The sequence below is a fragment of the Mchenga conophoros genome, linkage group LG22, assembly GCF_057382185.1.
Source record: "Mchenga conophoros isolate Kocher_MC1m ecotype Shallow Benthic linkage group LG22, M_conophoros_male_GT1.1, whole genome shotgun sequence".
Lineage (NCBI taxonomy): Eukaryota > Metazoa > Chordata > Actinopteri > Cichliformes > Cichlidae > Mchenga > Mchenga conophoros.
This window is the reverse complement of record NC_140546.1, coordinates 15457822-15485618: the sequence shown is the minus strand read 5'-3', so window position 1 is coordinate 15485618 and position 27797 is coordinate 15457822. Positions and strand designations below refer to the sequence as shown.

At 41.5% G+C, this 27797-nt stretch overlaps 3 protein-coding genes across 10 annotated transcripts in view; 1 reads left to right on the top strand and 2 right to left on the bottom strand.

Annotated features, from left to right (window-relative positions):
• Positions 1–886, bottom strand: part of ubap2l (ubiquitin associated protein 2-like) — a 30368-nt gene extending 29482 nt beyond the window's left edge. For 4 of the 6 annotated variants that reach the window (XM_085261619.1, XM_085261623.1, XM_085261622.1 and 1 more), the window contains exon 1: positions 818–886. The gene's annotated coding sequence lies outside the window, so the exon portion shown is untranslated. Of the gene's footprint in view, positions 1–262; positions 527–635; positions 789–817 lie in introns of those variants that run through there. The other 2 variants (XM_085261620.1, XM_085261621.1) reach the window with 2 other exon arrangements.
• A 1456-nt stretch (positions 887–2342) lies between these two features.
• Positions 2343–6075, top strand: LOC146549145 (lipid transport auxiliary protein 1-like). The gene is made up of 7 exons (XM_085262197.1): positions 2343–2613; positions 2711–2812; positions 2905–3013; positions 3109–3162; positions 4458–4624; positions 5280–5338; positions 5459–6075. Exons 1-7 carry the CDS (start codon positions 2551–2553, stop codon positions 5664–5666), a joined length of 762 nt encoding a protein of 253 aa, XP_085118323.1. The 5' UTR covers positions 2343–2550; the 3' UTR covers positions 5667–6075.
• A 165-nt stretch (positions 6076–6240) lies between these two features.
• Positions 6241–27797, bottom strand: part of tuft1b (tuftelin 1b) — a 30812-nt gene continuing 9255 nt past the window's right edge. Inside the window, exons 1-13 of one of the 3 annotated variants that reach the window (XM_085262195.1) lie at positions 20026–20156; positions 13914–13986; positions 13691–13783; positions 13500–13571; positions 13286–13351; positions 12279–12362; positions 11370–11480; positions 10012–10235; positions 9695–9800; positions 9310–9393; positions 8713–8804; positions 7996–8607; positions 6241–6496 (exon numbers count right to left, since the gene is read on the bottom strand). In XM_085262195.1, the coding sequence (XP_085118321.1) occupies positions 8535–8607; positions 8713–8804; positions 9310–9393; positions 9695–9800; positions 10012–10235; positions 11370–11480; positions 12279–12362; positions 13286–13351; positions 13500–13571; positions 13691–13783; positions 13914–13986; positions 20026–20027 (1080 nt within the window). In that variant the 5' untranslated portion in view covers positions 20028–20156 and the 3' untranslated portion in view covers positions 6241–6496; positions 7996–8534. Of the gene's footprint in view, positions 6497–7995; positions 8608–8712; positions 8805–9309; positions 9394–9694; positions 9801–10011; positions 10236–11369; positions 11481–12278; positions 12363–13285; positions 13352–13499; positions 13572–13690; positions 13784–13908; positions 13987–20025; positions 20157–27797 lie in introns of those variants that run through there. The other 2 variants (XM_085262196.1, XM_085262194.1) reach the window with 2 other exon arrangements.

Here is a 27797-nt window from a genome sequence, read left to right as displayed (position 1 = left end):
CTATCGATTCCTTAATCTTGCACATGTTACGTAAAACCCTGTTTTGATTCGCGCACAAACAAGCCTAAAAACAGGGCCTGTCGACCATATCCAAATCTACTATCCAGCCACATGGCCAAAATGCTAGCCAGCAAGCTAATAGTTGAGGGGAAAGCATCCAGCTTTCAAGTCTCGGTGGGCTTCCGCTTCTCACGGCTTCACCTCATGGCGACAACGAGGCTAACTTTAACGGCTAACCTGCTAACTAAACAGTGATACCTACCTACACAAAGCTGCGTCGCTAGCTAACTTAGCTTAATAGCAAACAAGTTAATTAGCTCGCTAACAACTAACGGAGATTTCGGGTTCGACCGGGTGAACCAAAGAAGAAAAAAATACGCCCATGCCACTCCGATGCCGCCGGTTGTCTGCTAGCGACTGATAGCCACGCTAACTAAACAAACTAACGTCCTCTTGGTTAGCCAAGAAACATTAGCCACGTTAGCGAATTAGCAGCCGCGACACCGCTCTGCAACATTTAGAACCAGTGGCCCCGGCGTACTCTCACGGACCGGGCTGAAGGCGTAAAAAACCGCCGAGGCTGAGGGTAGGCCGATAGGCCGCTAAAATGAAAATAAATAACAGGCAATACTGACCAGAAACCCGGCTCAGTATTACACACTGCTACACAACCGGCCGACAAGTAATCTCGCTGTCGACCTCCGGAGTAGGATTTAGGACAGGATTTAAATCCTGAACCCCGAGTGTTATAAGCTATATTGAGAAAAATAAAGCGAGCCGACTCGCTCACACAATAAGCGAGAGACGGTGAATTTACCTGTTTCTTTTCCACTCTGACACCACGGAGAGCTGCGTCACGTGGTTTGCAGAGCGCATCGAGGAAACTGGACCCACACCACGTGATCAGCAATATACCGTCAGCGGAGAGACGTGACATGTCAGAGCTGGAGAAGTAATAATAATAATAATAATAATAATAATAATAATAATAATAATAATAATAATAATATATTCAACTGATGTGTAAATGAACAAGTAATAGTCGATATTTATGCACAAGTATACTCATAATAACACCCTCATATGTAGTATATGCATGCATAAATGCTGTGATAATGTGTGAGCACCAGTTCTCCAGGCATTCTGATGTCTTTCAAAGTTGTCCTCCGGACATTGGCTGCTTTTTCACTCATTTCTAGTCCAGCCCTTGTCAACATACAACACACAACAAAGAACCAATTATGAATTGCATCTTTAGACACTTTGTTTCCAGCAGCCTGTGTCAAACACATGGCTTGTTCCCATTTGTTTAGCTGAATCTATTCAAAAATTGACAGACATAAAATACTATTTTTGTGATTCCCAAAGTGCTTCTAACAGAAAACTTGGCATATCTCAGCATGATGTGCTTGTGCTATAAACATCTTTAAGGAAACTGGACATGAGGAGGATAGAAGCAGTGAAGCAGTGAAAGACCTAAAAAAATATCTTCAGCAGATGAGAAATATCTAAAAGCCACGTCCTTAAGAAAAAATCCAGAAAAGATCTGACACAGGACCTGAGAGATGTATCTGGTCCTTCAGATGATCCATCTACTGTTCGTGAAGCCTCAGAAATGGTGGCTGTCAACAAGTCACTCTTAATGAAGGAAAGGGGGGAGCAAAGTTTGAGATATGCTAAATTACACAAGACCTGGACTGAAAGTCAGGGGAACCAGGTCTGGTGGAGTGATAAATACATATTTGAAATATTTGGTTCAGACTGTGTTCAGTGTACAAAGTACAAAAGTAGAGGTACAAAGTGGTTGTTCACAACCTAAGAGTTCAGGCTGTGTTGAAGAATTAAAGGTGATTATACCAAATATTAACTTTCAAGTATAGTAGAATTATTTTTCCTAATATACTGCATTTTAATGTATTTTAGATTTTTAGTTATGCATCTGTTTCACACAGGGCTGGATCAATACTTTTACATAGTGTTGTATACTACTACTACTACTACTACTACTAATAATAATAATAATAAACAAAAAATGAAACAGGTAAAATAATATGTATAAGTATTACATTCTACATAGATCATTGAATGTGTTACAAATATCACCAACAGTAATATAATGTGTATATGATATAAATTGTGCCCTTTTAGGCAGGTTGTGTTTACAGATGAATTTTACTTAGTTGTTTGGGGGGGGGGGCAAAAAAGTCTTTATTTTTTATTTATTTCTTTTGCAGTTCTTTGTTTGTACTTTAGTAATAGGTAATTATAATAACCTATATACTAAGCATCATATAACGACAGGAAGTCTGTTTAGCGTGTCCTTCTTGCATGGTTCTTACGGTAATCCAACACTCACAAGCGGAAATCAGCTCTGGCCCCGCCCTCACAGTGCAAAGCTAACTGAAAGCTAAATAGCATATCTTAGCGCATGATGCCCATGAAGAAAAAGACAAGGGTCAGCTCAGTTGCTGATATTTTATTTTTTCGAAGCATACTTTGAAGCTGTAGAGTGATTCGTCGTCGCATAGACTGTAAGCACTGACAGGCAGCATGGCAGAGTCATCGCCGTTATCTGGAGTCAATGTTGTTTTGGTTATGGCCTATGGAAGCTTGGTGAGTAAGTTACACTAAAAGCTCGATACCTGGTACACGGAGGTGTGTTTATGATAAGTTTTAACCTCAATCCTGTCACGCTTGGTTTTGTGTTCAGGTGTTTGTATTGCTGTTTATATTCGTCAAAAGGCAGATCATGCGTTTTGCAATGAGATCCCGCCGAGGGCCTCATGTACCTATTGGCCACAATGCACCAAAGGTGAGGCGTGGATCTTTACTGTTTTGTTATTATTATTATTATTAACTTTTTGTGCCTTAATATTAATAAATTCTTTATGAATTAATCTACAGGGTCTGAGGGAGGAGATTGAGTCCAGACTGTCCAAAGTTCATGAGATACGTTATGAACCTCTGCTCCTGTCAGAAGAAGACGACAGACTGAAGCGGGCATCACAGATAAGTCAGTCAGCTTTTTAAACTCATTTTGAGCAAATGCTGTCCTTTTTATTTAGTTATTTTTTTAAACGTAACAAATTGATATCTTATATTTCAAAGGTTGCTACAACTACCTGTACAGAATGAAAGCTCTGGATGCAATCCGTGACTCAGGTGAGAGTTACAATTTGTTCCTTAAATGTATTCATCGGCTCAGAGCCCCTTCCAGTTTAGTGGTGATCAACAGGTTGACAGATGAGGTCAGGCAGGAGTCTCTGATGATCTATGATGTTCACAGATGACATTGTGATCTGTAGTAAAAGGAGGGAGCAGGTGGAGAGGTAGAAGCAAGAGAGAATGCGGCTCAGGTTGAGCAGTTTGGAGACAAAGTTATAGAAGCAAAGCTGAGATATGTTGGACATGTGCAGAGGAGGGATAGTGGATATACTGGAAGGTATAGGTGCAGGAGGAACAAAGGAAGACCACAGAGAAGGTTCATGGATTCAAGGAGCACATTTTTAACATGCTGAGCTTGTTCACAGCTGTCCAAACCCACATCATCTTTTTCAAGTGTTTTACTTATATTGCTGTAGTTTTGAGTTATTGAATTATATAGGATTTTGGCTGTAGAGTTCAGGGCTACCCTTTTCATTATTTTTTCAGTGGGTGACAGATCTGATCTGCAGGGAGGCCAGTTCAGCACCCTAACTCTTTTACTGCACCGGCATGCAAAAGGCGATTTAGCATAGATTCAACATGGTGTTGCTCCAAAACATGTTGTCCAGGAGAATTAATGAAGCCGTCTTACATATGCAAGCTGTGCTGTTGCAGTAATGTACCCCTATACCTGCACAGACATGGGTTTTGAACCTGGATAGCACCTTTCCTCTTTATCCCAGCGGAAGTGTCAGAATATCCAAAAGAAGACAGGATCATTTTATGCTTCAGCTGAGTCCAACTTAAAGCAGTTCAGGCCCATATTTGCACAGTAGAGTTTGAACTGGCTTTGTGGATGCAGCTTACCACTGAGTTGGCTGGTGGTGGTTTGCAGCCGTGTTCATGAGTTCTTGCTGTGCCACCTGACAGCCTGATTTCTCTGAGTCTGTTTATATTTCTGATTTTATATCAGTAGATGATATAATCGTTGTTGGGCATATTAAAGGTAAACATTTGCCAGTTAGCTGTAATATGTCCACTCAGTGGTTTTATGCATTTCTCAGCTTTCTCTGTAATTTTGGCCAAACAGTGGTGGCACAAAAGTTTCAAGCTTGAGTGAAATATAGAGTTTTAGTGATTCACAAGTCTTTTTGTTGTGGTTTCAGTTGAATTTTCTACTGTGTCTCAGCTTTTTTTTTTTTATTATTGTAAAATAATTTTTAATTCTGTTCTTGTTTTGTTTTTGTTCCATTTAAAGCATTAAAACGTCTTTCCTGACCTTCAACTTGTCTTCCTTCCTCTCTCTGCCACAGGAATTCCTTTGCAGGAGATAAGTGGGAGCCCCAGCGCATTTACAGGACGCAGCTTCAGGAGCTGGCTAGTTGAGCTGCGCAACTCCCACTCTCTGATAAAGAGCAGCCGCAGTGCACTTATTGACCGTTTGCTTGAAGGCTACGACAGCGCTCGTCATGGGACTGGGGTGCATAAATGTTTTTACTGTATTTTACTGTATCCCAACAGAACTTTATTAGAATGTTTCAGGTTCCAGAATTCAGAAAGAATGGAAAATCTAACGCTACCGTAAAGTGTTAATTCTAAATATAATCTTAATTTAGATTTTGCAGTTATTGCTTTCAAACTATTTAGGACCATTTAAGACGTCTTCTTCATCTGCCACATCCACCACTGCTCTCTCTTCTCCCTCTAATCTCCATCTCATCCTCCTCCTCCTCAACTCAAGCCTTGTCTCCTGTTTGATTACGTGTTCACATCACATGAAAGTTTATTTGCTAAGCATCTGAGTCCAACAACCTTAAAGTCACTTCAAACAAAGTTTCAGTAACATGGCCTAATTGCATGCACTTATTGAATCAGCAACTCTTATTGACAGAAAAGTTCTGGAAATCCTCGTGATGACAGTGATCCTGCTTCTTTGACTCTTCGAGGCTTTTTACAAAGTTTTACAGCCTCCTTCAGAGTAAAAAGTTGTGGTTGCTCATCACCTGACATTATGAAGTAAACTGTGATCTGACACTCACTAGAAGGACAGAGGGGCACAGAGGGTTCATAAAAGACAAGAATATAACGAGTTAAATTCTTTCATCTGCTGATGTGGATTTAAATATTTGTTTCAGGTGTTTGGGGAACCTGAGTTTCTTGAATATCAGCAAGCTCTAAACGAACTGGCTGACGTGTAAGTGTCACCGTACTGGTCCAGACTTGAAACCAGTCTTATTTCTGTTGCAGCAAGTGATGCGGTCTGCATTGTCCGTTTATGCAGTACATTTGAAATCATCTGTTTTATCACCCTCAGCGTGAAGGCGTATTCCAGCACCACCAGCCTCGACCAGCATCACCAGTCCGCAGCCAAGGACCTGACAGGCTCTCCTGTCCGCAGCACTCCCTCCACCATCCAGATCACCTACCTGCCTTCAACCGGCCAGCGCAGCAAGAGGCCCAAACACTTTCTGGAGCTCAAAAGTTTCAAAGACAACTACAACACACTGGAGAGCACGCTGTGATGCAGTCATAGGATGGTTGTATGGTGTGCGGTCAGTCTACGGGGAAATAAAAAGTTGTAGCAGACTGACTGGTTGGCTTTAAAAATGAGCTTTAAAACATCAAACTTAAAATAAGCTCAGAATGGACAGCGAGAGACATCTTATCCTCTATATTTTTGATCTAGAAAATGATGCAGTTGTTAAAGTCTTGCTGTCACAGGAGGTTTTTTTTCCTTTTCTGTATGTGTGTGTTTGCTGTTTAATGTGTGCAGAGGAAAACAATTGTTTCATTTCATTTTTGTAAAAGCAGCAAGTCAACTGAATTTATTATTTTTTTCTTGAGAGTTGAAATTGTAAATACAAATGTTTGATTAATGTACAAATGTAAGATATTTATGCTAACTTATTAAATTCATACGTGTGACGTGTATTTATATGAAGATAAAAGGTTTTTTGTGGTTTTGAGGGAACTTTCCCATCCTCTTTTTTTTATAATTATTGTCCCTGTATTTCCACTAGGTGGCGGTGTGAGGTCATAGAGGAAGGATATAGTAACCCATGATTTAAAAAAAAAAAGCGCTGTAAATCAACTGAGTCAAATAAACCATTTCTTTTATTAAATTTAAATAAAACTGGACAAAGTTTACAGAAAAGTGACGCAGACTGAACTTAAGGGTATCTACACTCTTCACAGTATAAAGTAACTTTCTAAAAATATGCATCCTGGAGTGCAACAAGGTATTTGACAGGAAGAAGCAGCAAAGTCAATGCGAACAATGCATAATTATGTTAATAATCAAGCAAAAATAAGCGTAATTAAATATAACCTTTTAGCACAAAACATGTTTGGCCTGTACACAAGGCTGGACTGGGACAAAAAATCGCCCCGGGCATTTTGACTAGAGACCGGCCCACCAGGATAAAGATTGAAAATGTGACGTCATTCAGGGGTAAAACTGCAAAGGATTCTGGGAACTTGTGGCAAGAGGTACTAGCACACGCAGGCTTTCAATTGAACTCAGTTACACAGCGATAAAAAGAAACACAAAAAATGGCAAGAAGCTGTTGTATTATTAACTGCAACAGCCGGTCGCATGACAGCCACGGGAAGCCGATCGTTTTTTTTAAATCGGATTACGTTGTTGAAGAGAAATGTTTTAAGCCATGTTTCCGAAGTAAGAGCCTACGGATGGTCTGGATATACCAAATATAACGTCCCAGAACACTCCAGTTCACATGTTAGTCTGCTCCAAGCATTCCCACAAAGGTCAGAGTTTTTAGTCGTTAATACGTCATTTTTCTTAACATAATTGGTGATATAGGTTACAAGCAAGTCTGGCGCTGAACAGAAATTGTCGCTATGCTCCTTTGTTTATTGTGCATAAATAGTGAATTGTCCTGACACAATATTGCGTTTCGCTTCTGTTATTATGGTACATTGACAAAAACATATACGTTTATTCACAGGATAAAACAGTTTTTTGTATCACTAATTGCCCAGTACGATTACAGCATACAGTATTATTGTCACTGCTACATTTCTGTGATGCTACCAGAAATTATTTCCACTACTAATTAATTACCGTTGAGCTCAAAGGTCCTATTAATAAACGGTTAACGAATGTGTATCTATGAAGACGATTTGTGAGACTGGTAAACTTACCTTTGTTCGTACGATGGTCTTTCATTCTACACGGTGCATTTCAAGGTCCTGCACCCATCCATCAGTAAACTGTTCCTGGGCTTGTTGCAGTGACCTGAAGTTACTAAACTTCATGAGTGTATGCACTCACTCCAAGAACCGTGTAATTACAAATATGAGCGTGGTGAAAGTTGGGCAGCACGCTAAGGTATTTTGTCCCTCTGTGTGCTCATAAGGGTCTAACCCTTTCACTGGTTTGATTTTTCCTCGTATCTTTTCTTTGTCTTTTCGTCGAGTCTGTCTTTGTACGGACCGGCATTGTTCTCCTTCGTTTTGTACATTCCTTTTTTGTGCGGCAAAGAAAAACAAGAAGGTATTGGAACCGGAGAATGAACGTTTTGCGGTGCTGCAAATGCTTGCGTTTGATGCGGTACTTGGATTGTTTTGCCACGAGTTCCCGGCATGCAATGCGCGAAAATCACGTGATTGCTAAACAAGGGGGCGGGTGCATTCGGCCTCCTCGGCTGTAATTGGTCCAGCCCAGAGTCGATCATGACCAATTGGCCAATCCAACACATTTCATTATATATACCCTTCCTAAAAAAAAAAAAAAAAAAAAAAAAAAATCCATCGGCCCATAAAAACAAAAAATCGCCAGCGGCCCACCGGGCAAATGCCCGGTACGCCCGATGGCCAGTCCAGCTATGCCTGTACAATAAGCACGTTGAGGCAGTTAGTCTGTCACTGCGCAGCTAAAACAAGGTCAAACTTAAATCAAAATAGTATGACGATTGACCCAATCTCTCAGCTAAGCGTGAAACAAATTTTGTTGCTGACATCATAACCGCACGCCTGCTATTGGCAACGTGGTGCAAAGCACTGAGGAATTTGACCCTGAACCCCGAGAGTGACTGTGATCATGAAAACACTAAAATCACTGTGATTATTCGTGCATTCGACCCTAGACTAGCAACAGCGTTTAACTGACACGCCTTATAGTTTGACCTGTTGAAACAGCTTATTCAGATTCTGCATGGATCCCTGTTTGTTTTGAGGAAACCAAAAGAAGGTACAAAGAACAGCCCTAGAAGCAACAACGAGGTATCGACAGAATGTGCGTGAGGTCTGCTAAAACAGCCTTTATAAAAATACAATTAAAAGAAAATCACTGCAGAGCTGCATTTTACATATATGGTTAAATATATAAATATGTACACAGTATTTAACTCCTTTGGTTGTCTCTCCAATCATGATTTGATCTCAATGACTTTGATGAATGGGAGGGCTTTGCTGCTCTGAGTTGTCGGTGTCAGCGGTTTGCTGCACAGAGGTGGGGGAGAAAAAGAAATGTTAAGAGATTATTTTAGACATCTGACTGTAGGATGACTAATAGAAAGGACTGTAAATTAGGAAGTGATGGCTCACCTGTAAACAACCTCTGGTTTGTTCTCAGTAGATGAGGGTGGAAGATCCTGGCCTGCCAGGTAGTACTCCATGTGGTCATGCATTTCTTTGTTCTGTAAACAGGAACGGGATTAACGACGTTAAACGGCGCATTCTTTCGGCTTGACACAGGCACAGCTTTACTTCAAACAACAAAGCCATTTTATATTTTCCTACTGTTGGCAAAGCCCATAAAAAGACAAAAACCTGACATCGATAGTCTGTTTATGGTTCTGTGACCAACACCTAATTTATTCTGATGAACTTGTAAATCTATAATTGCAAAAAATATAATTTCATTGAAATAATAGGCCAACGAATTTTTCTAACATGCCTGGGCACAGCCAGGAGCAAAAAGTGCATTTTTTTGAGCACCACCTTCTTTTATGTGTGCCATGTTTAAGGAACAACACAGGGGATAATAGACTCTTTTTATCATGAGATTTAAAAAGCTCATTTAAGAAAGCTACAGCTGTTTTTGATCATCTTTTGAGCAAAGAAAGGCTTTAAAAACAAAAGAAAACAGAGATAAATTCAGTGATTCAGCCTGTTTGCATTTTTTTTTAGAAAGTTCCTCACCTCTGCTTCCAGGAAAGCCACCTTCTCCTCCAGATCCCTGATGGCTCGATCTCTCTCCTGGAGAACCGTGCGGGAGTTCTGGAGCTGCGTTATAGATGCAACAAACAAACAATAAGAGACCGTATGAATAACACAAGATGCTTGTCTGCTTGAAGCAGATGCATCATCACTTATTTATCACCAGCGGTTCTGCTTCACCACATGCTTCCGCTTGGCTTCATCCCCCCAAATCAATTCTACTTCATGTGGCCGCCTCCTCAGAAATCACATTTTCTCATTAGTGGCTTCCTGTGTGTGTGTGTGTGTGTTTATGGGCAGCTTGCAAGTCTGTGTGTGTCTGTGTACACTATGCACCACCAGGCAACATCCTTATGTGCATAAATACCTGTTCGATCATGTGGCGGACCTTCCTCTGCTGACTCATTAACATGTCGTCAAGATGATGAATCTTTTCCTTCAGGACAGCCACCTCCTTCTCAAGCTCTGCACACCTGAAAGCAGATACATGAGAAAGCTTATATACAGTCAAGCACGTGAGTAAAAGACGTATTTCTCTTTTACTGCAGGACATAAAAGTGGCTTTCCCTTAAATAACGCAACATCAATCAGATAAGATTTTATAAGATGCTCTCTGGGCAGAGCCTTTCCTCATTATTGGTTTATTAGAAACTTCTTCTTTTATGAGTCTGCGTGCAGTCTTACCTTTGCTCCTTCTCTCCTGCTTCCTCTCCGCCTGCTTTAAGCTGCAGCAGCTCCGCCTCTCCTGCAGCCATCTTGTCTTTGAGGATGCCGTTCTCGATCTCCATGTTTCCCAGCAGCTTCTGCAGCTCCTCCACCTGTTGACCTCTCTCTGCAGACTGCTCCTCGGCCTTCTGCAGCCGCTCTGTCTGCTCAGCCAGCTGTGCCTGATACTCGTTTGATTCGGCCTGAGAGGAAAATCAAAGTGTGAGAACTTCCTTCTGGTGTGCTATAATATAAAGTTTGACCTGAGTCTGGTTTTCATTGATTTGATAAGGCCGATTCACTGCCACAGTTAGTATCCCTAAGATAGCTGAATTAACAAATTGTAACTCCACGTATTTTTTTCACTCATGTTGCCACCTGAGTAGAAAATGCGGCTTAGTTGGAATCCCCCCAGTTTCATTTTATTTGCACCTTTTTATTGCTTTTTGTTACATGAGATGTTCAAAGTGTTGAACTAGTTGAGGCAAAACAGTGCCTGCTCAGAAATTATGCATCTATTCTGAAGCTTGTCCCAGTCACTGGGTGAGAGGCGGCGTATACCTCGGGACAGGTATCCAATCTGTCTCCTTAGGGCTTCTTAGAAATATTAAATTAATGATTCTAATCTTTATTAATTTCTCCTGGCAGCATTAAAGAGAACCTGTTATGCATACAAAAATATTCTTGGACTCTACTAGAGTAGTTTTACGTGTTCTTGATCACAAACATGAGGTTAAACAGCAGATCTGTGTGCCCTGGATGACCATATTAAGGATATCCTCCCTCTATGATCCCACACAGAGCTACGAGTACAAAAATGCTGAAACTGAGCATTTAATGCAGTCTAAAGCCTGAGCTGCTGGCTCACAGGTATTGCTTGTACATACTTGACCTCACCACTTGAAACTTTCATTGTAACAAAGTACATTTGATATAAAAAATCAGGATAATTGATCCCCTTTAGCTTGATAAGTGACTGTATGTTTTGTTTTTAAATGTATTGTTCTCGGCTATTTCTGTCTAAACTGAATTCAGTCAAAAAAATTAATGATTTAGATAACTTCCTAGTAAATAATGTCTCATATCCTCCTGTTGCGTAATTTTGTTTCGCTGGAGTCAGTGTTTGTCTTCGGGCGGTGCCCCTACATGTCCTGACAGATGAATGTACTGCAGAGCAAAGATCCAAACAGTGGAGGATCACAAGATGAGGGATGAAATCCAAAGATAACACTGACAGATAACAAGGACGATTAAAGGAGCAAGAGAGCATCAGAGGGGTGAGTCATAGCTGCAGTGGACAGGAAGCTGTGTCACGTTACTCATCTCCTGATACAGACCTGCAGTATGTCGATCTCCTCCTGATGCTGCTTCTCCATCTCCTTCAGCTGAGCATACAGGCGTTTGGTCACCTCTCTGAGCCTCGCACTCTCCTCCTGATTATCCCCAACCTGAGAGTGCACACACACACAAAGAAAGTGCTCAATTAGATTTAATCTCACAAGCCTCTTGAACCAGAGGGCTCAACATGGGCTAACAAACTGATAAAAGAGGCTGCTGATAGGCCATTTGCTTTGTGTTTACAAGGCTGCATGGTCTAGCCTGAGGTAACAAAATCATTTAGACAAGGAGCTGTTAAACTCTACTCAGATAATCTTTTAACTCAAGGCTCCTATTTGGGAAGACAGAATGGTTTCCTCTACCGGAGACACAACACATCTAATGCACTGTGATACAATCTGAAACCACTTAAAGGGAAGTGTAAATTGATCCTACCTTACCTATATACGATACATAGAAGATACTGGGTTTGACTAGCATGCACACACACAAACACACACAAGCTTTCTTGCAGCGCCAACACTGCTTGCTTGGTAGATGGTGTTGAATTACAGCAGTTGTTATGATCCGCCAAGTCGAGAATAATGCATGGGAAAGACAATATCTTGTGTGTGTGTGGTAAGCTTTGTTATGAGCTGATGAAAGCCTGGGTAGCATTTTCTCTACAAAAGCAGGCAGTTGTCTGGTTTGAATCAATGAGGAACTGCTGCAGGGACAGGCATTTTTTTCCATCACGACTGTCATTTGAATAAAACTTTGAATGCATTCAAATGAACTGCAGCTGAAAGTGACTTCTTCCATTTCCCCATTTCATTCATCTCAGACTGATGAATAATCAAATGATAAAGGCTACACACGGGAGCGCCTCAGAAGAGGTCAGATAATTCTGCAAACTACGGCGAGCTTACGTAAGCATCAGTGTGGACGCCGTTGGCATTGATGACACCTGGTTGGCTGGTGGGTGCTTTGACTCTGAAGCCATTGGCTGGACGCTGAATAGGAAAAAGGAGCAAATGGGAGGAGGAATTAGTGCGGAAAAAGCTGCACATAAAATGGAACAGTTCAGGTCTACACAATTAATATTGTGATACGCTGTGTTTGTGTTTAAACCAAGAAGCAGGAGCACTAAGGTGTTACATAATTTGGGTATTCCATATGTCTGCTTTAAAGGCCATGCAGGTCTCGTAAGCCTCTTAGGTTAAGAGAAGGTGACCCACACGCACAGTTCAACACTCACAAAGACCAAGCAGCAACCTATGAAGCTCTAAAAGCTGCAGGTCCTGGAGTGACTGCACTCAAAGGTCACTTTCTATAGTCCCATGTTAAAAACATTACATTAAATTAAATTGCACTAAATACACCTATCAACTAATTACCCACGTTCAAATGCAGTTACAAGTTTATGCTCAATAATAACATCTTCTTTATCTGATATGCATTTGGTATTAAACTGAAGGATACAGGCAGATATTTCTGTCTTTGCAACTTAAAGAAATTGCATTCACATCGAAACCCTGCCAAATAACATCTAAACTAGGCAAGTAATTTTCCAGTTGTAACTCTTGCTTAAATATTCTATCATTTATATGGAGGCTATTGTTAACCACTAACTCTGCTCAGTCATTTGCATTTTACTTAGATGCTGCCACCTATTTTAAGGGCAAAGCTCATCTAAAAAAGCTTTTTATTTTATTTTATAAATGTCATGTAGATCTTGTAAAATTGGTAGATATTTACTGTAGATCTTTACTGTTTGGTCAGAGGAGGAAATTAGCCTTATATGCAGCACATATATATACATAACTTGTAATATACTTAACCTTTTGATCCTTTTAAGGCATTAAAATCACTATTCTTCCAAATTGCCGGACCAAAGATAATCTGTTGAACTGTTTCTGAGGCAGAGGGTGTGTACCTGGTTGTTGTTGCCATTCTGCCTGGCTGCCATCTGCTGTCTCAGAGTCTTCAGACAATACCTCACCTAAATACAAAAACACATCAGGCATTAAAAAGATGTGTACTATGCAGAACCACAGGTATACCCTTGACACAGCTGAACGCTGTGCTTAAAGAAACACACTCTGCTTTCCACCAATAGCTTTTCAGCTTTGACTTGTCCACACACTGACCTCCTGAATCTGGGACACCTCGTCCGTAAGCATCTTGACGCTTTCTTCCGGTGGGTTTTTTCCAAGGTAAAACTGGATGACACAGTGACCGCAGCATGTTAGATAATATGACTGTAGTTCAGTTAAAACTGAAGTGTTGAGTTGCTCAAACTTTATCAATAAACATGAGCAAGCAAAACAAGCTCACATACTTTGATGACTTCAACTTCTATGTGAGGTCTGACTTCAACTTCGTCTTCCTGCCCTTCAGGTTTTTGCGGCGGCGCAAATTCTATGGTGCTCTCCTACATTCAGTATAAAAAAACAAAAACAAACACAAACCCTCATATGTATATATCAAACTTCCCATTCTGCATTCCTCTCTTTCTCTCAGTTAACAAATAGTTTTAAAACTGCTTTGAAGTTGTACCTTACTGTTGTGCTGTTGTGAGGTGTTGCCTGTCTGGTCTCGACGTTGTAAGCTGAGTCTAAGCTGCCTGCAACGGTCCTGAAATGAAAGATGAGATAAGATGTGCTAAATGAAGCATCGGGAAATGAAGCAGGGCTCAAAATGAAAGTCTCAACTGAAAGACAGGGTGGAGCTGAAAGCCAGAGAGAGAGAGCGTTTTTGTTTTTTTTTGGGGGGGGGGGTGCATAAAACTTCCCCTTTATTGAGGTTTCTCCTTGGATGCCACACAGCTAAACTGTGAAGCCTAGCAACCGCCAATGAGGAAACATTTCCACTCTGCCCTCGTGGCCAAGTCTGGTGATTATGATCAAACACTGGAGAAAATGAAACCAAGGCTGACCAGTCAGGGACAAAAATATCACAACTCAAAACATCCGTGACTGCTTAGTCACTCCAGAGTCAACGTGTCGCCTTGGCAACGGAAACAGAAAATACGGAGATTATTTGTCATGCAGGCTTTTATAAACTAAAGTTTATATAATACACACACACACACACACACACACACACTGGAAATTCCAGAAAGATTCAGATGGTTTGACTAACATAACTCATGGCCAACGTAATTCACTGTAACTGTCCATCTCTTCTATTGTATTCTAGTCTGTCCCACTCATTTTTATAGTATCTGTTCTGTTTGGTTTGTTTTGATCAGTGCATCATGCCTTATGTTTGATCCGAGAGATGTGACCTCTTCTCTTGAATCTACTGCAGTGCATTGCATTCTATTTTGTAGATATTGTTATATATGTGTATACTATTCTATTCTATTCTATTATTTTGATATATCGCCTACTTATATTTCAGTTCAGTTCTAGTTAATTCTGCTCTCTGAATGAGGCAGTAGGAATCCCAGTAAATGTGCCCTTGTGTGGATCATCTCCTTAAACTGTCCTTGCCAGTTATTGCTGCAATAGTGTTGCATCTTGTTGTCCTAATAAGGCAGACACTCCCGCCAGTGAGAGTACTCTTTCACTGGAAGTACGTGTCATTGTGTGCTGATCATGACTCTTTAATCTACGCTCACATGCTAATCAGCGTGACTTGCTGTAGTAATTCGTTTTTGAGGGGTACTTTTCATTCAAATACATTTAACTCACCCGAGAAAGTCAGCTAAACCCACCTGTGATTTTAGTCAAACCACATAACAAACAAATGCTTAATATTGTAAAAACACGCACTTGTCCTTGGGAACACTCATTTAGTAGGATGAAGGTGTATTTGTGTTGCTTTAGTCCAAGTATGCAAAGAAAACAAACGGTTTAGTCCTTTTGACAAACAAAATCCCCTGAAAGTGAAGGATAACACTCTAATTGCTGGTGAGCTACGTAACAGTTCATTTTTATCTTATCTCCAAATCCACTATGTCTGGAGTGTATAGCTCATGTATAGTTTGTCCCCACCCTACAGTATATGAGCATATGGAGTGCTTAATATGCTAAGACATTGTGTAGGCCGAGCTCCTGTGAAAACACTGTGTGCTTTGTGGTTCTGCTGTGCACGCTGTCATCAGTGGCCTTAATTAAATTCCGTGTGGGCGTGACCACAGAGGGCAACAGGTAGCTGCAAAAATGGCGCACAGCTTAAGAGCCTGAGGCAAAAATAAAGCTCTTGCACTGTAACTGTCTTCTTCGTTTAGTTTAAAAACTTGAACTTGTAATCCTGTAGTAAATACCCAAAACTATTACTATTATGACAAAAGGCTAGAATATGCTGAGTTAGTTCAAACACTCCTAATAGCATGAGTTTGAGGTATGCTGATTTGTTTACTTGTATTGCGTACACCAGATGTTTACAGCTGCTGTTCACTGGTTTACTGATCCCCACATAAATATGTTTCTCCAGTTCCAGCCTCCTGTTTTCCATCACAAAGGTATTTTAGCTATTTCACAAGCATTTGAGATGCTTGTGTTTCACAAAATGCAAAGAGAGCAAAGAACCAGATGTTTCTCCCTCTCTGGTTCTGCAAAAGAATGCCATAAAACTCCACCTGAATCATATTTTACATTTACACGCTATTTGTTCTATAATATTCTCACTATTAATACCACCCTGTTTCATCAGTGGCACCCAGCATGCTTTTGAAATAATTTAGTAATGTTTCTCACACATTGTTCCTACTTACACACCTTTAATTTGCTTGCAGTGAAAATGACACCTGAGAGGCACTGACACGTACTCTACATACCACAGTCTGTCGTCAGCTTTAAGAAAGCATTACTTGTGAGCACATGGACACACATACTCGAGATATAAGGGACACAGTGTAATCCTAAACAAGCTCGGGGTTTAAACTTGAAAGGCACTTTTAGTCAAGAAAACCAGATGGAAAGTAGAACACATCCTAGAATAAGATATTTTGCTCTTTTTTCTTACAGATTTTGTTTCACATACAATAACTGGCAAATTCATTAGTCAGCCATGCCTTCTTTCCTGTGAAATCCCGTTTAACCGTGTCAGGCTTCCAGTAATTCTGTGGCAAGGCAGTTGGGGGTACGCCCACTGACTGCTGGTGGTTTGTTGATTAGTGGCTGCTCATCACGATGGTCACTGGGATAAAATGAAACTGTGTGACTGAGTGGAAACAGATTTCGGATTCTGGAGTGTTTCGGTGCATGCATGAACATGCCACGTTAAACAACGCATCAAATGTGGGGAACACATTTGGCTACTGACGTAAGCGACCAGTTCTCTGTTTGCAATTCAAACAAATGGCTTAGCTTGAATGGCAGCTCTCAGAGCGCGATTGTGCCACCTGAAAACCATCAGCACAGAGGCGGTGAGAGGTAAGCCAAGTCTGAAACTTTGATCTGAGGGAGGGACACCTCAAGGGCTTTGCTCTCAACAGAGACGCAGGCAGGATCATGGGACAGGCGCACCCTGGGCGGAGCTGGCAGTGCACCTCACCACATGTTATTCTTCTGCTGACAGTAATAGTTGTAATGAATCACAAGTCAGAGCTCACACAATGACTTGACTGCACATATTGGAGGGGCCAGGTGCATGAAAACAGTCCCAACAATTGACTGCAAGACTTATTAACCACCTTTCCTACAAAAAGTGTTATTATGTGTTATTACAGAGCAGCTAGCCTCTACCTGTGATCACGCTCCAAGGTGAAATAGAACTGAGAATAGCTGAATGCTTTTTTTTTTTTTTTGCATAGAAGTAAGTGCTGACTGTTAAGTCCTGATGTAAAAGCCATTAAATGCATGTATGGACAAAACAGAATGACTTAAGGGCATAGGTTTCCTTAAAAACATTGACATATGTTCCCCAGGCCTGTGGTTTAAGTCATCTACGCTGTGTTATGTTTTAAAAGTATCACCTATAGAAATATCTGCCTTAGACAGAATGCTAGGAAACCAGATGTCACTCTCTTTATGGCGAACAAAGAGCCAGAAAGAAAATAAAGAAAACTCAGCTGCAAAGTTTCTTTTCAGGAATCACCCCAACACTTAAAAAGTCCCAAAGCCTTGTTGCAAGTTGTTGCTTGTAAAAACTTCTGTCTGCACCTGCCAGTAAGTGTGCACTTTGCTAACATCACAGCTTAGCCGAGTGGAGACACCATCATTGTTATAAAGCCTGCCACTAGCACAAGGGTCTTAGATGGTCTTTTCTGCAGAATGATACACTTGCCAGGGTAGTTTGTGAATTTAAATCTAAATGTCCCATTAAATTTTGTTATATTTAAAAGATTTGTACAGCTATCTCCTAAACTGGATGACTTGCATAGACTTGCATTTACAGATTGTTCGATATAGTTCCACATCATCAGAGCTACACAGCTCCACTATCTACATGTATCTGCTCTATGGGCATGAGCTAACTCACGTTTTTAATGAACATAATTTAAAAAAAAAACCTTTCATCTGCTCTGTGCGTTTACAGTGCAGATAATAATCTGCTTCCACTCTTGAGACAAAGAGGCAGACACTTGGGAGAGCAGCTTCTCCAGGCTTGTCTGTGCAGCTCAGGGCTTCTGTAAAAGCCTGACCTCATATAACTTCAAAGCCTTAAGAACCCAGAGCGTGCAAAGTCAAGTAGCCTTTTTTGCACAAAGAAATATTATCTTTACAAATATAACTGTTTCATAAGGTGGGAAAGCTCATGAAAATAGTTTAACTGATCATATCAGAGCCACTGAGGGACGTGCTTTTCTATGGGAGTTGATTGATTTTCCTTTAAAGGCATGGAACAAAGCACCATTAAATAACTGTTTTGTGCAACATGAAGTAGAACTAGCAGTCTGCAAGTAATCAGCCAAAAGCTCATGCTTCAGACTGTGCTAAATGTTTTGTTTCAGGCAGTTTTTGGGTTTTTTTTGCTCTTGGCACTGTGTGATGTCACAGTTCTGGCTATGAGAACAGCACTCTTAACCACGTGGCATTCGAACTTTTCGATTTGGTGTGTGAGAGCACAACGGCATTAACAATTACTAACAATTTAGTTACTAGTTAAACAAATTATTACGAATCTCAGTGCTGTGACACTAATAAAGACGTGAAACATTAAATGCAAAAATGCAAACAAAGTGCTGAGATAAAGGTTCTGGTAAAAAGACAAACTGTAGCTTAACTGTGTAACTGAGCAGCAGCAGAGAGCCCAAAGGGAGAGTCTGTTTTCTGTCTCTAATGTCCTGCATTCAGCATAAAAAACAATGGAAGTGGAATACTGAGAGGTGCCAAAGCTACTGTATGCATTTCTAGTTCTTTCTACCTCCTTTAGTGGAGGGTGTAACTTCAGTGATTCATATAAAAGGATGAAAACAGCTCATATTGTGGAGATATGGAGTTTACTACTATATAAGAAAAGAAGTAATTTGACTGGAGGAAAGAAAAAAAGAATTTTATTTAATGGAGATCATTTTTTTAACAATGATCAAAATAGTTAATTATTCCTAAACCTGTAAAACTGTTAACTGAGCAGATTAAGATTGGCTTATCTCAGACCAGAACACAAAAGCATGAGGGGGACTTGGACAGTGTAAGCGGAGCGGAGCAGAATTAGGTAGTCATTATCTCTGAAGCTGAGATGATCAAAGACTCAACAACACTGCAGATCACATCATCATTATTGGAACAGACTCACAGGAGACATGAAAACAGCTGTTTATAAATCTGTCCAGCCTGACTCATGAGTACTGATTAGTAGGTGGCATCACAGCTTCCCCTATACGAGTCTGGGCTACCAGAGCATCCCTCTATCGCCGGTGACCTTACACAATCAATAGAGGAGCGTCCCACCAAGGGGGCAACTAACTCCTCCATGACTGCCGTTCACTGATCTGGAGATGATGTCATAGTGAAAGGATAGAGCAACACCGAATAAAGGATCAGCCACTCAGAGATCATTGAAGCAAGCTAAAAACATTGGAAAGGGAAAACCAGGCCGAGCAGTAACTCACAGCAAGACCCCCCGAGTTCACAGCCATGTGTGAAACCTACCCATCTCCACTACCAGTCAAAACAGACGTGTTTTATTACTAAGCAACAGGCTAAACACCTTATGAATGAAGACGTAATTATCTACTTAAAACAAGTTTTTGTTATCCGCAAATCCTGCTCCACCAGATCGCGCACGCCATACACATTATAGGTATTAATATAGACTCGTCTCATGAATAATCCCCAAAGAATATTGAGCTAATACAATGAAAGCTGAATCATTTTTTTCATGACACAAGAAAACAACTGACAAATAGGAGGTGTCACTTTTACAATTACTTTTATGTAACAAGTTAAATACCGCTGCTAGCACGCAGGAGGTGAGAAGAAACTTAACAGAATCAGGTCAATTCAGATTGAATAATAAAAGTTTGGTGGTTGCTTTTCGGAGAAATCGTGCTGATCAAACAGACGGCAATGTTCATTTAAAGAATTTCCTTGCAGAGATCATGTATCGACTGGTCTACTGGGAAGACAAAGCTAAATGAATCATCTGCCAACCACCGCTCTATACTTCACCATGCAAAAGCAAAATATTACAACCACAAGGACCATCACAGACTTTACCCTCATAATAATCACCATGATAATAATCACCATGCCACTTTATCTCACAAAGAATCACACTTACATCTACCTGGGCTGAGAAAGTTGTCTAGGACTTTTCCCGGGGATGATCAGGCAGCTGCGATCCAGACTGTCTCTATCTGTGTGACTAAGTACATGGGAAGCCACGGCTGTCTTGCCTTACATGGCTGGGCGAGGCTGCATCAGCTGCCCAACCCTTTCCCCCCCCCCCCCTCCAGATTATTCTCCCGTCAGAGCTACAGCGAGAGCGCCAGTTCAAGGAGGCATGCAGTTCAGAGCTTCCCTGCAGGACTGTGATGTTAAATACAGCATGGAAAAAACTGGAGGGAGCATTTCCACTGATTAGATTATAGGGGAGACCGGGGATAGTTGTAACATTTTTGACATTTCTGTCTGTAACTTGGAGCTCTTTTAAGGTAGTGGATTCAAAATGTAATGCAAAGTATTTACATGTCTCTGCTATTAAATAGTGCAGCTATTTTCTCTGCAACACAATTACCCATTGCATGGTATGGTCTCAAACACAAAGAGTGAAATGTTACAATTAACCCCATAGTCTGGGTTAGTTGTAACATATCCTGGGGTGAAATGTAACACAATGAAATAAGGGTACTGACAAAATATTAATATGTAATCTTTGTTTATTCAACACATGAATGCACTTAGAGCCATTAATGTAGCTGTGTGTGTGTGTGACAGAATGCAGAAATCTAGCTTTTGAACATATCCCAACCCCCCAAAAAAGACAAGTTATGGAATTTTCTGCAACTGAATATTTCATTAATTTTGGTTGGTCTTCCTTGAGTTTGGCCTCATTGGCTCAGTGGGCATTATAACCTACAACTCTTGCACCAATTTTGAACATAACAATGAACCTGAAAAAATGTAGTTGTTCACCAGCATCGCAATTCCATTACTTTTTATCATGGCTTACCTTGGTGTGGTTTGCAAAGTGCTTCAGAAAGATGAGGAAATCTGTTTCGTGCACCCATCCTGATTTATTTCCACTACCAGTACTTCATACTGGTCCATCTCTGACACAGTGGTCTGCATAATGTATGTGTGGGAACACAAACAGTGGAGGAATTGTGTTGCCAATGGCATTAACCGCATATACAAAAGCGACCAGTGAATCTCTCTCTGCTGATGTCGTTGCCCCAACTTGTTTAATATAAGTTAAAGTAATAGTGTGGTAAGTTGTAACATCTGCATTATTGTTACAACTAACCCAGACTGTTGCTGTTACAACTGACCCAGACTCCTATAGCCATGAACTAGCTAACATTACAGCCAATGGCTAAAACATTAGCACTAAAGACCTACACAGAATATATCCCCATAGACATACAAATAACATAATTTAAGTTTGATGAGTTTAACTGCAAAGCAGATAATGCTATTAGAAATTGAAATGAAGTAGAAAAACTTACTTTTTGGCATACAAATTACTTTTTTTGGTGTTAAATTGTCTGTTTTTGACAAAATGTGCTGCTTTTTCACATGTGATAGCAGAACTGAGTTGGGCATGCACAGGATGAGTCACATCATTTGAAACTTAGCCCTGATTGGAGAAATTGGAAGTGTTACAACTGACCCACGTTACAACTATCCCCGGTCTCCCCTACAGAACTGTGGACTAAAAACTTTGTTGGCGTTGAATTTAAACAAATATTACAATGATCAGCTCGAGTCTAAACATAAGAACCTACTGAGCTTTTGTTTTAACATCTTTTGTTGATGAATGTGACAAAGGAAAGCAGTTGTGATTACAATTTTACATACACTCATCATGGGTATGAATGTCACGCTAATTTTGGGCATTTAATGATTTCTTTGATCTGTTAGTATCTTAATGTACGTGTAGCGCCTCTACTCAGGACCAGTACACTCTCACTTCAAATAGAGACCCTAGACATCTTACTAGGTTCAGGAGGAGGTTTTGTTTTGGGGACTCACAAAAGGAGTTGGCTTGGAAGTGAATAACTGGGACCTTTATTGCCTCAGTACCATTTATATACATATACAACACAATAACCCAAATTGCACACTAATAGTGCATTTTAAAGGTGAATACATGTAAAACAAAACAAAATAAAGACATTTAAATGGAAGATTTATACTGAACAGTATCAGAGCTCTTGGGAATGAATGAAACAGATTAAAGTGTTCCTGTTGTGAAGTTTGAATTGTCCAGTCTGAATTGTCCTTTAAAGTCGTTGAAAACCCAAACAGGTGTACTGTAGGGGGAATTGTCAGTGTGCAAACCCTATTATCCGGGTAGGAAAAGTAGTGCATAGGGCTTATCTGTAATCCAGGGTTGCTTGAATCAGTTTCTCAGGCAAATCCCACAATCCGATCGCATGGCTGGCCACACCATTTCACGATCATCCAGGATCTCATTTGGGCTGTTCTCGCCGTCAGTGGTTCTCCAGAATTCTTCTAGTAGTTCAAAAAAAACCAATCTACACAAACAGTGCAGAACAATCAATTTCTTTTCCCACTTTGTGTTCTTAACATGAGCTCATTAACTTCTTTTCCAAATGTATTAATCACAAATGGCATTCCCTTTAGCTTTACCAAGTTACAAGAGTTACAGTAACTTGTTTGTACCAGTATCAACAATTTTATCAAAATTACATCACAACAAAGAACATCAGCAGCTTAAACTGTAATGTAAACAGTCATAGCAATGAAAGCGACATTCATCCTTAAGGCTTACAAGCAAATGTAACTTAATTCAGTGCAAATACTATTAAACTTGAAATATGCTCATATCTATTAAGACATAACCATTCTAATATAAACAGAGCTATTGCTTCTACTTGAATACCTCCCCGATCGGAATATGGCTTCAGCGGGGTGGGGTGGCTAACAGCTATTAGCAGCTAGCATCGCATCTAGCATCGGCATCGTTTAGCTCAAAGCATTCAACACTTATAACACACTGTAAAGAACAACAGGAGAAGTGAAACAACACGCCAGATTCTCATAGCTCCCGATTGGTTTTTGTTCAAAGGTTTCTGAGCTGAATCGGCTAGTGAAATACATTATCTAACTTAACAGGTAGCTAACGAAAGCACGTGACTCACCGGGATTTTCAGACACAAATAACTTGACAGACGTTATTCCCTTTGTGGTCAGAGTTCGGGGCCTAATAAAAGAGTACCATTTATACGTAAAACAATCTGGTCTCATTAACCGGGTTGCAGTATTGCATACCAAGATACTTTTTCCATGCGCTCCGACACGTACTTGACCGCCATCAGAGGGAAGATCTCACAGGAAGAGAGAGGTAATACTTCCTGTGCACTAGACACAAGGTCATCAGAACACAAGACTGCATCACAGCGCCCCCTTGTGACAATAACAGGCTATAGCCTTAGATTACAAAAAGGGATTTTGCAGCCCTGTATTTCACATGGGTTACACCCTCCCCCTTTGACCCAGCATGAGCCCCTTCATGCGTCACGCTGTGGTCTACAGATGAACTCTCATAGTCACCTATTGTATAAAGTGCTTGGTTAAAGCTCTCTATGAGGCTCTGCGCAAAGGAAATTAAGGGATTTCCCAACTCAGGATAATGGAAGCGCCTTGGTGGTCGACGTGTCCTTTCTGACTTACGAACATGGTCATTTTTTTCTCCACTGTCAACAGTTTCCTTATGCTCCAGAACTACCTCAGGGGTTTGTGGGTTCAGATCAATGGTTTCCATAGCTATAGGAGCCTCTACATCAATGGACGGTACATCAATGCTGTCTTCGGCCACAGCTGATTTTTGATTAGTCATAGTTGGTAAAGTTACATCGTCTTCAGTAGGGTGTTGCTCAGCCACAACATCTGGCTCCTCTCCTTCAGCTACTTCAGGAGGTACCCCTACAGGCTCTGCAGGCAGCAAAGGGGAGCTGCCTCTGCAAGGCCCATCCTGAGGCTGAGGGTTTACACAGTCTGCTGGCATAGCTGGTATACAACTACCCTCCGGTACTGTTTTTCCTGTTTGCTGTCGTCTCTTCGGGATTTCAAACACCTGAACCAACTTTCCAGGAATGACAGAAGACTGCCTAGGATAGACAGGTGAGTCGTCTTCAGATTCTGATTGCTCCTCCAGTAACAGAGGCTGACTGCGCCTCGTTCTTGGCCTGCAACTCTTTGGCTTGACCTGGTCAACTTCCTCAGCTTCAGATAAGTCACCACAAGGGAGTAAGAGATCCCTGTGAAGAGTTCGAATAGGACCATCTCCATTCATAGGCTGTACAACATACACAGGTAGGTCTACCATCTTTTCCACCACTCTGTACATGGTTGACTCCCACTTATCTGCAAGTTTGTGTTTATTCCGAAGTCGCAGGTTCCGCACTAGCACTTGATCACCTTTCTCCAAAGTTGACTCCCTGACAGTTTTGTCAAAACGGCGTTTATTCCGTTCAGCAACCTTCTGAGAGTTTTTGGCAGCGATCTGATAGCTCTCTTGAAGGCGAGCCTTCAGAGCTCTCACATACTGAGAGTGAGATGTAGGAGAGCCATCTTTAACTGGCAGGCAGAATGCAATATCCACGGGAAGCCTCGGCTGGCGACCAAACATTAACTCGTATGGGCTAAACCCAGTGGTCTCGTTCTTGGTGCAATTATAGGCGTGAGTTAGTGGTTTCACATAATCGCGCCAATGAGTTTTCTCTTTGTCTCGTAGAGTTCCTAACATGCCAAGAAGAGTTCGGTTGAACCGTTCAACTGGGTTTCCCCGTGGATGATAAGGACTGGTGCGCACCTTCGTGATACCAGCTAGGGCACAGAGCTCTTTAATGAGTTGTGACTCAAAATCCCTGCCCTGATCACTAAGCAGGCGCTCAGGAAAACCATAATGCACCAGAAACTGCTCCCAAAGACACTTCGCAACTGTTGTAGCCTTTTGGTCTTTTGTTGGCATAGCAACAGCGTATTTGGTGAAATGATCAGTTATGACCAGAATGTCTTTGGTGTTGTGACTGTCAGGCTCCAAGGATAAATAGTCCATGCATACGAGTTCCATGGGACGGGTTGTTTGGATACTCACAAGAGGTGCTGCTCTTTCAGGAAGGGTCTTCCTTCTAACACAACGTCCGCAAGACTTAATCTTTCTCTCTACATCAGTTGCCATTTTAGGCCAATAAAATCTTGACCTAACCAAGTCGAGGGTTCTTTCCAAACCCATATGCCCCATGTCGTCATGAAGGCAAGTGAGAATGGTGGACCTTAAAGACTCAGGGACGACAAGCTGAAAGGTGACATTTTCACCTGATTTGCGGGTTCTGTAGAGGAGACCATTTTTCAGTTCCAAACGTTTCCACTCTTTGAGCATTAGTTTAAGCTCTAAGGATGCAGAGTTCGGATTGGAATTTGCTTCACCTCCATTTTCTAACATGTTGACCACATACCCAATAATTGGGTCAGACCTCTGATGCTGTTGGAGTTCTACCTCACTATAGGTAGGTATGACAGAACAACCTAATGTTCCATCATCTGCGTAGACGTCTGGCACCGCATCGGTATGTAGAGCAAGGGACTCTACCAAAGTGATAGAAGGTAGGCTATTGTCAGATTCACCTAAGAGATGACGGTGGCACAAGACACTGAATGTGTCAGCTGTCACATCTTGTCTGTTGGGAGATGAAGAGAGATGATGGGAAGCGAATTGTTTCATTCGCTCTTTTTCTTCAAGAGAAGCATAGTCATCATCCACAGTATCATGTGGCCGCCTAGAGAGGCCATCTGCATCTTGATTGCTCTTACCAGCACGATACTTAATATTAAAGTCGAAGGTGGAGAGAGCGGCCAACCAGCGATAGCTGGCAGCATCAAGCTTGGCTGACTTCAAAACATAGGTCAATGGGTTGTTGTCCGTTAAAACCGTGAATGTGTTCCCGTAGAGATAATCTTGGAACTTCTCTACAATGGACCACTTTAATGCAAGAAATTCCAGTTTATGAGCTGGATACCGCTTTTCACTGGGTGAAAGTCCTCTACTTGCGTAGGCAATAACCCTCACTTCACCATCCTGTTCTTGATACAAGGCTGCCCCTAACCCAGAGGTGCTCGCATCAGTATGGAGGACGTATGGTAATTTTGGGTTAGCATATCCAAGCACTGGAGCTGATGTCAGTTTCTCTATGATTACCTCAAAAGCTTCCTGACAAGCAGGTGTCCAACGGCTGGAAAGAGGCTCTTTAGGGTTCAAGTATCCGCTAGGACCGGGTGTCACCTTTCTGCCCTTCCTGTATGGTGGGTAGCCTTTGGTAAGATCATTCAGGGGTTTGACAATTTTTGAATAGTCCTTCACAAACCGTCGATAGTACCCTGCAAAGCCTAGGAAAGACTTGAGGTCACTGAGCGTCTGGGGTCTTGGCCAGGTTTTGAGAGCTCTGACCTTCTCAGGATCGGTCTCTACACCTTTGGTAGACACGATGTGTCCTAGGTATCGCACAGAACTTTGGAAGAAGGAGCATTTTTTGGGAGAAAGTTTCAACCCATATTCTCTCAGTTGCTGAAGGACACGTAGAAGCCTGGTTTCATGTTCCTCCAAAGTGCTGGAGAACACGATGATGTCATCTATGAACACCAGAACTTCTTTCAGATTGAGGCTGCCCATACACCGTTCCATTAAGCGCTGGAAGGTGCTGGGAGCGTTGGTGATCCCCTGGGGCATACGGTTAAACTCGTAAAATCCCAAGGGGCACACAAAAGCTGTCTTGGGCTTATCACATTCCTCCATCTCAATCTGGTAATAACCAGACTTGAGATCCATTACTGAAAACCATTTGGATCCAGCAAGGGCTGAGAAAGCCTCTTCAAGGTTTGGAAGTGCGTACGCATCTCGTATTGTTAACGCATTGAGCTTACGATAATCAATACAAAGACGGACCTCTCCATTCTTCTTTTTAACCACCACAATCGGTGAAGCATAAGGGGACTCTGATTCACGGATTACTCCTGCATCAAGGAGTGCTTGCAAGTGCTTCCTCACAGCTTCATAATCATTTGGGTGGATTGGCCTGGACTTTTGCTTAAAGGGTGCTTCGTCCTTTAAGTTTATGTGATGTGTGACTTTAGATACATGTCCAAGATCCAAATCATGCTGGGCAAAAACATCAGCATAGGCACTTAGACGCTGGGTAACCCTCTCTTTCCACTCCTGCGGGAGGGGAGAATTGCCAAAGTCAAATGTCAAATCTGGGTGAGCAGGTTCATCAACTGGCTGTGCAGTAACATTACAACATTTCACAGTGTCATCATTTTTGGTTGAAATGGGTGATTCGTCATATATCTTTGCAGGACTATGGAGCTCTGCAATGACACATCTAGAAGGCAGTGTTACGTCATGCTCAGTTTCATTTCTCACCCATATAGGTAACCTATGAGGATGCTTCTTGGGCAAAGTGACAAGACAGCACTCCACAAAAATTCCCCCTGGTAAGGTGGATGTCGTTGGCTGTTCAACAATGGCACATTCACCAGCACTGCTGGATCTGACACAGCCTTCAAGGAGGACCCTCCCTTGAGCTGGTACTACGTGTTGCACCTTGCCCTTAAGAGTTACAAAGCCATCGTTTCCGGCTAGGTTTATCTCTCTCCTGACCTTGAGTGTACGGAGGATCTGCCTGTAGCCATAGACCGACGACAAATCATTGGGATCTTTACCTTGACAATATTCGTCGTACAGAACATCAAGTGCATTTGTCCCAATCAGCACAGGCAAGTCACAGTTAGAGCGTAAGTCAGGTACTACTAAAGCAAGGCTAGAAACCTCAGGCTCAGTTTCAATAAAGCTTTTTGGAAACTTAAGGC

Coding starts and splice junctions, on each gene's coding strand:
- LOC146549145 (XM_085262197.1), top strand. CDS start 2,551: ATGGCAGAGTCATCGCCGTTATCTGGAGTCAATGTTGTTTTGGTTATG. Junction 2,813..2,904: donor TTGGCCACAATGCACCAAAG/GTGAGGCGTGGA, acceptor ATTAATCTACAG/GGTCTGAGGGAGGAGATTGA. Junction 5,339..5,458: donor CTAAACGAACTGGCTGACGT/GTAAGTGTCACC, acceptor TATCACCCTCAG/CGTGAAGGCGTATTCCAGCA.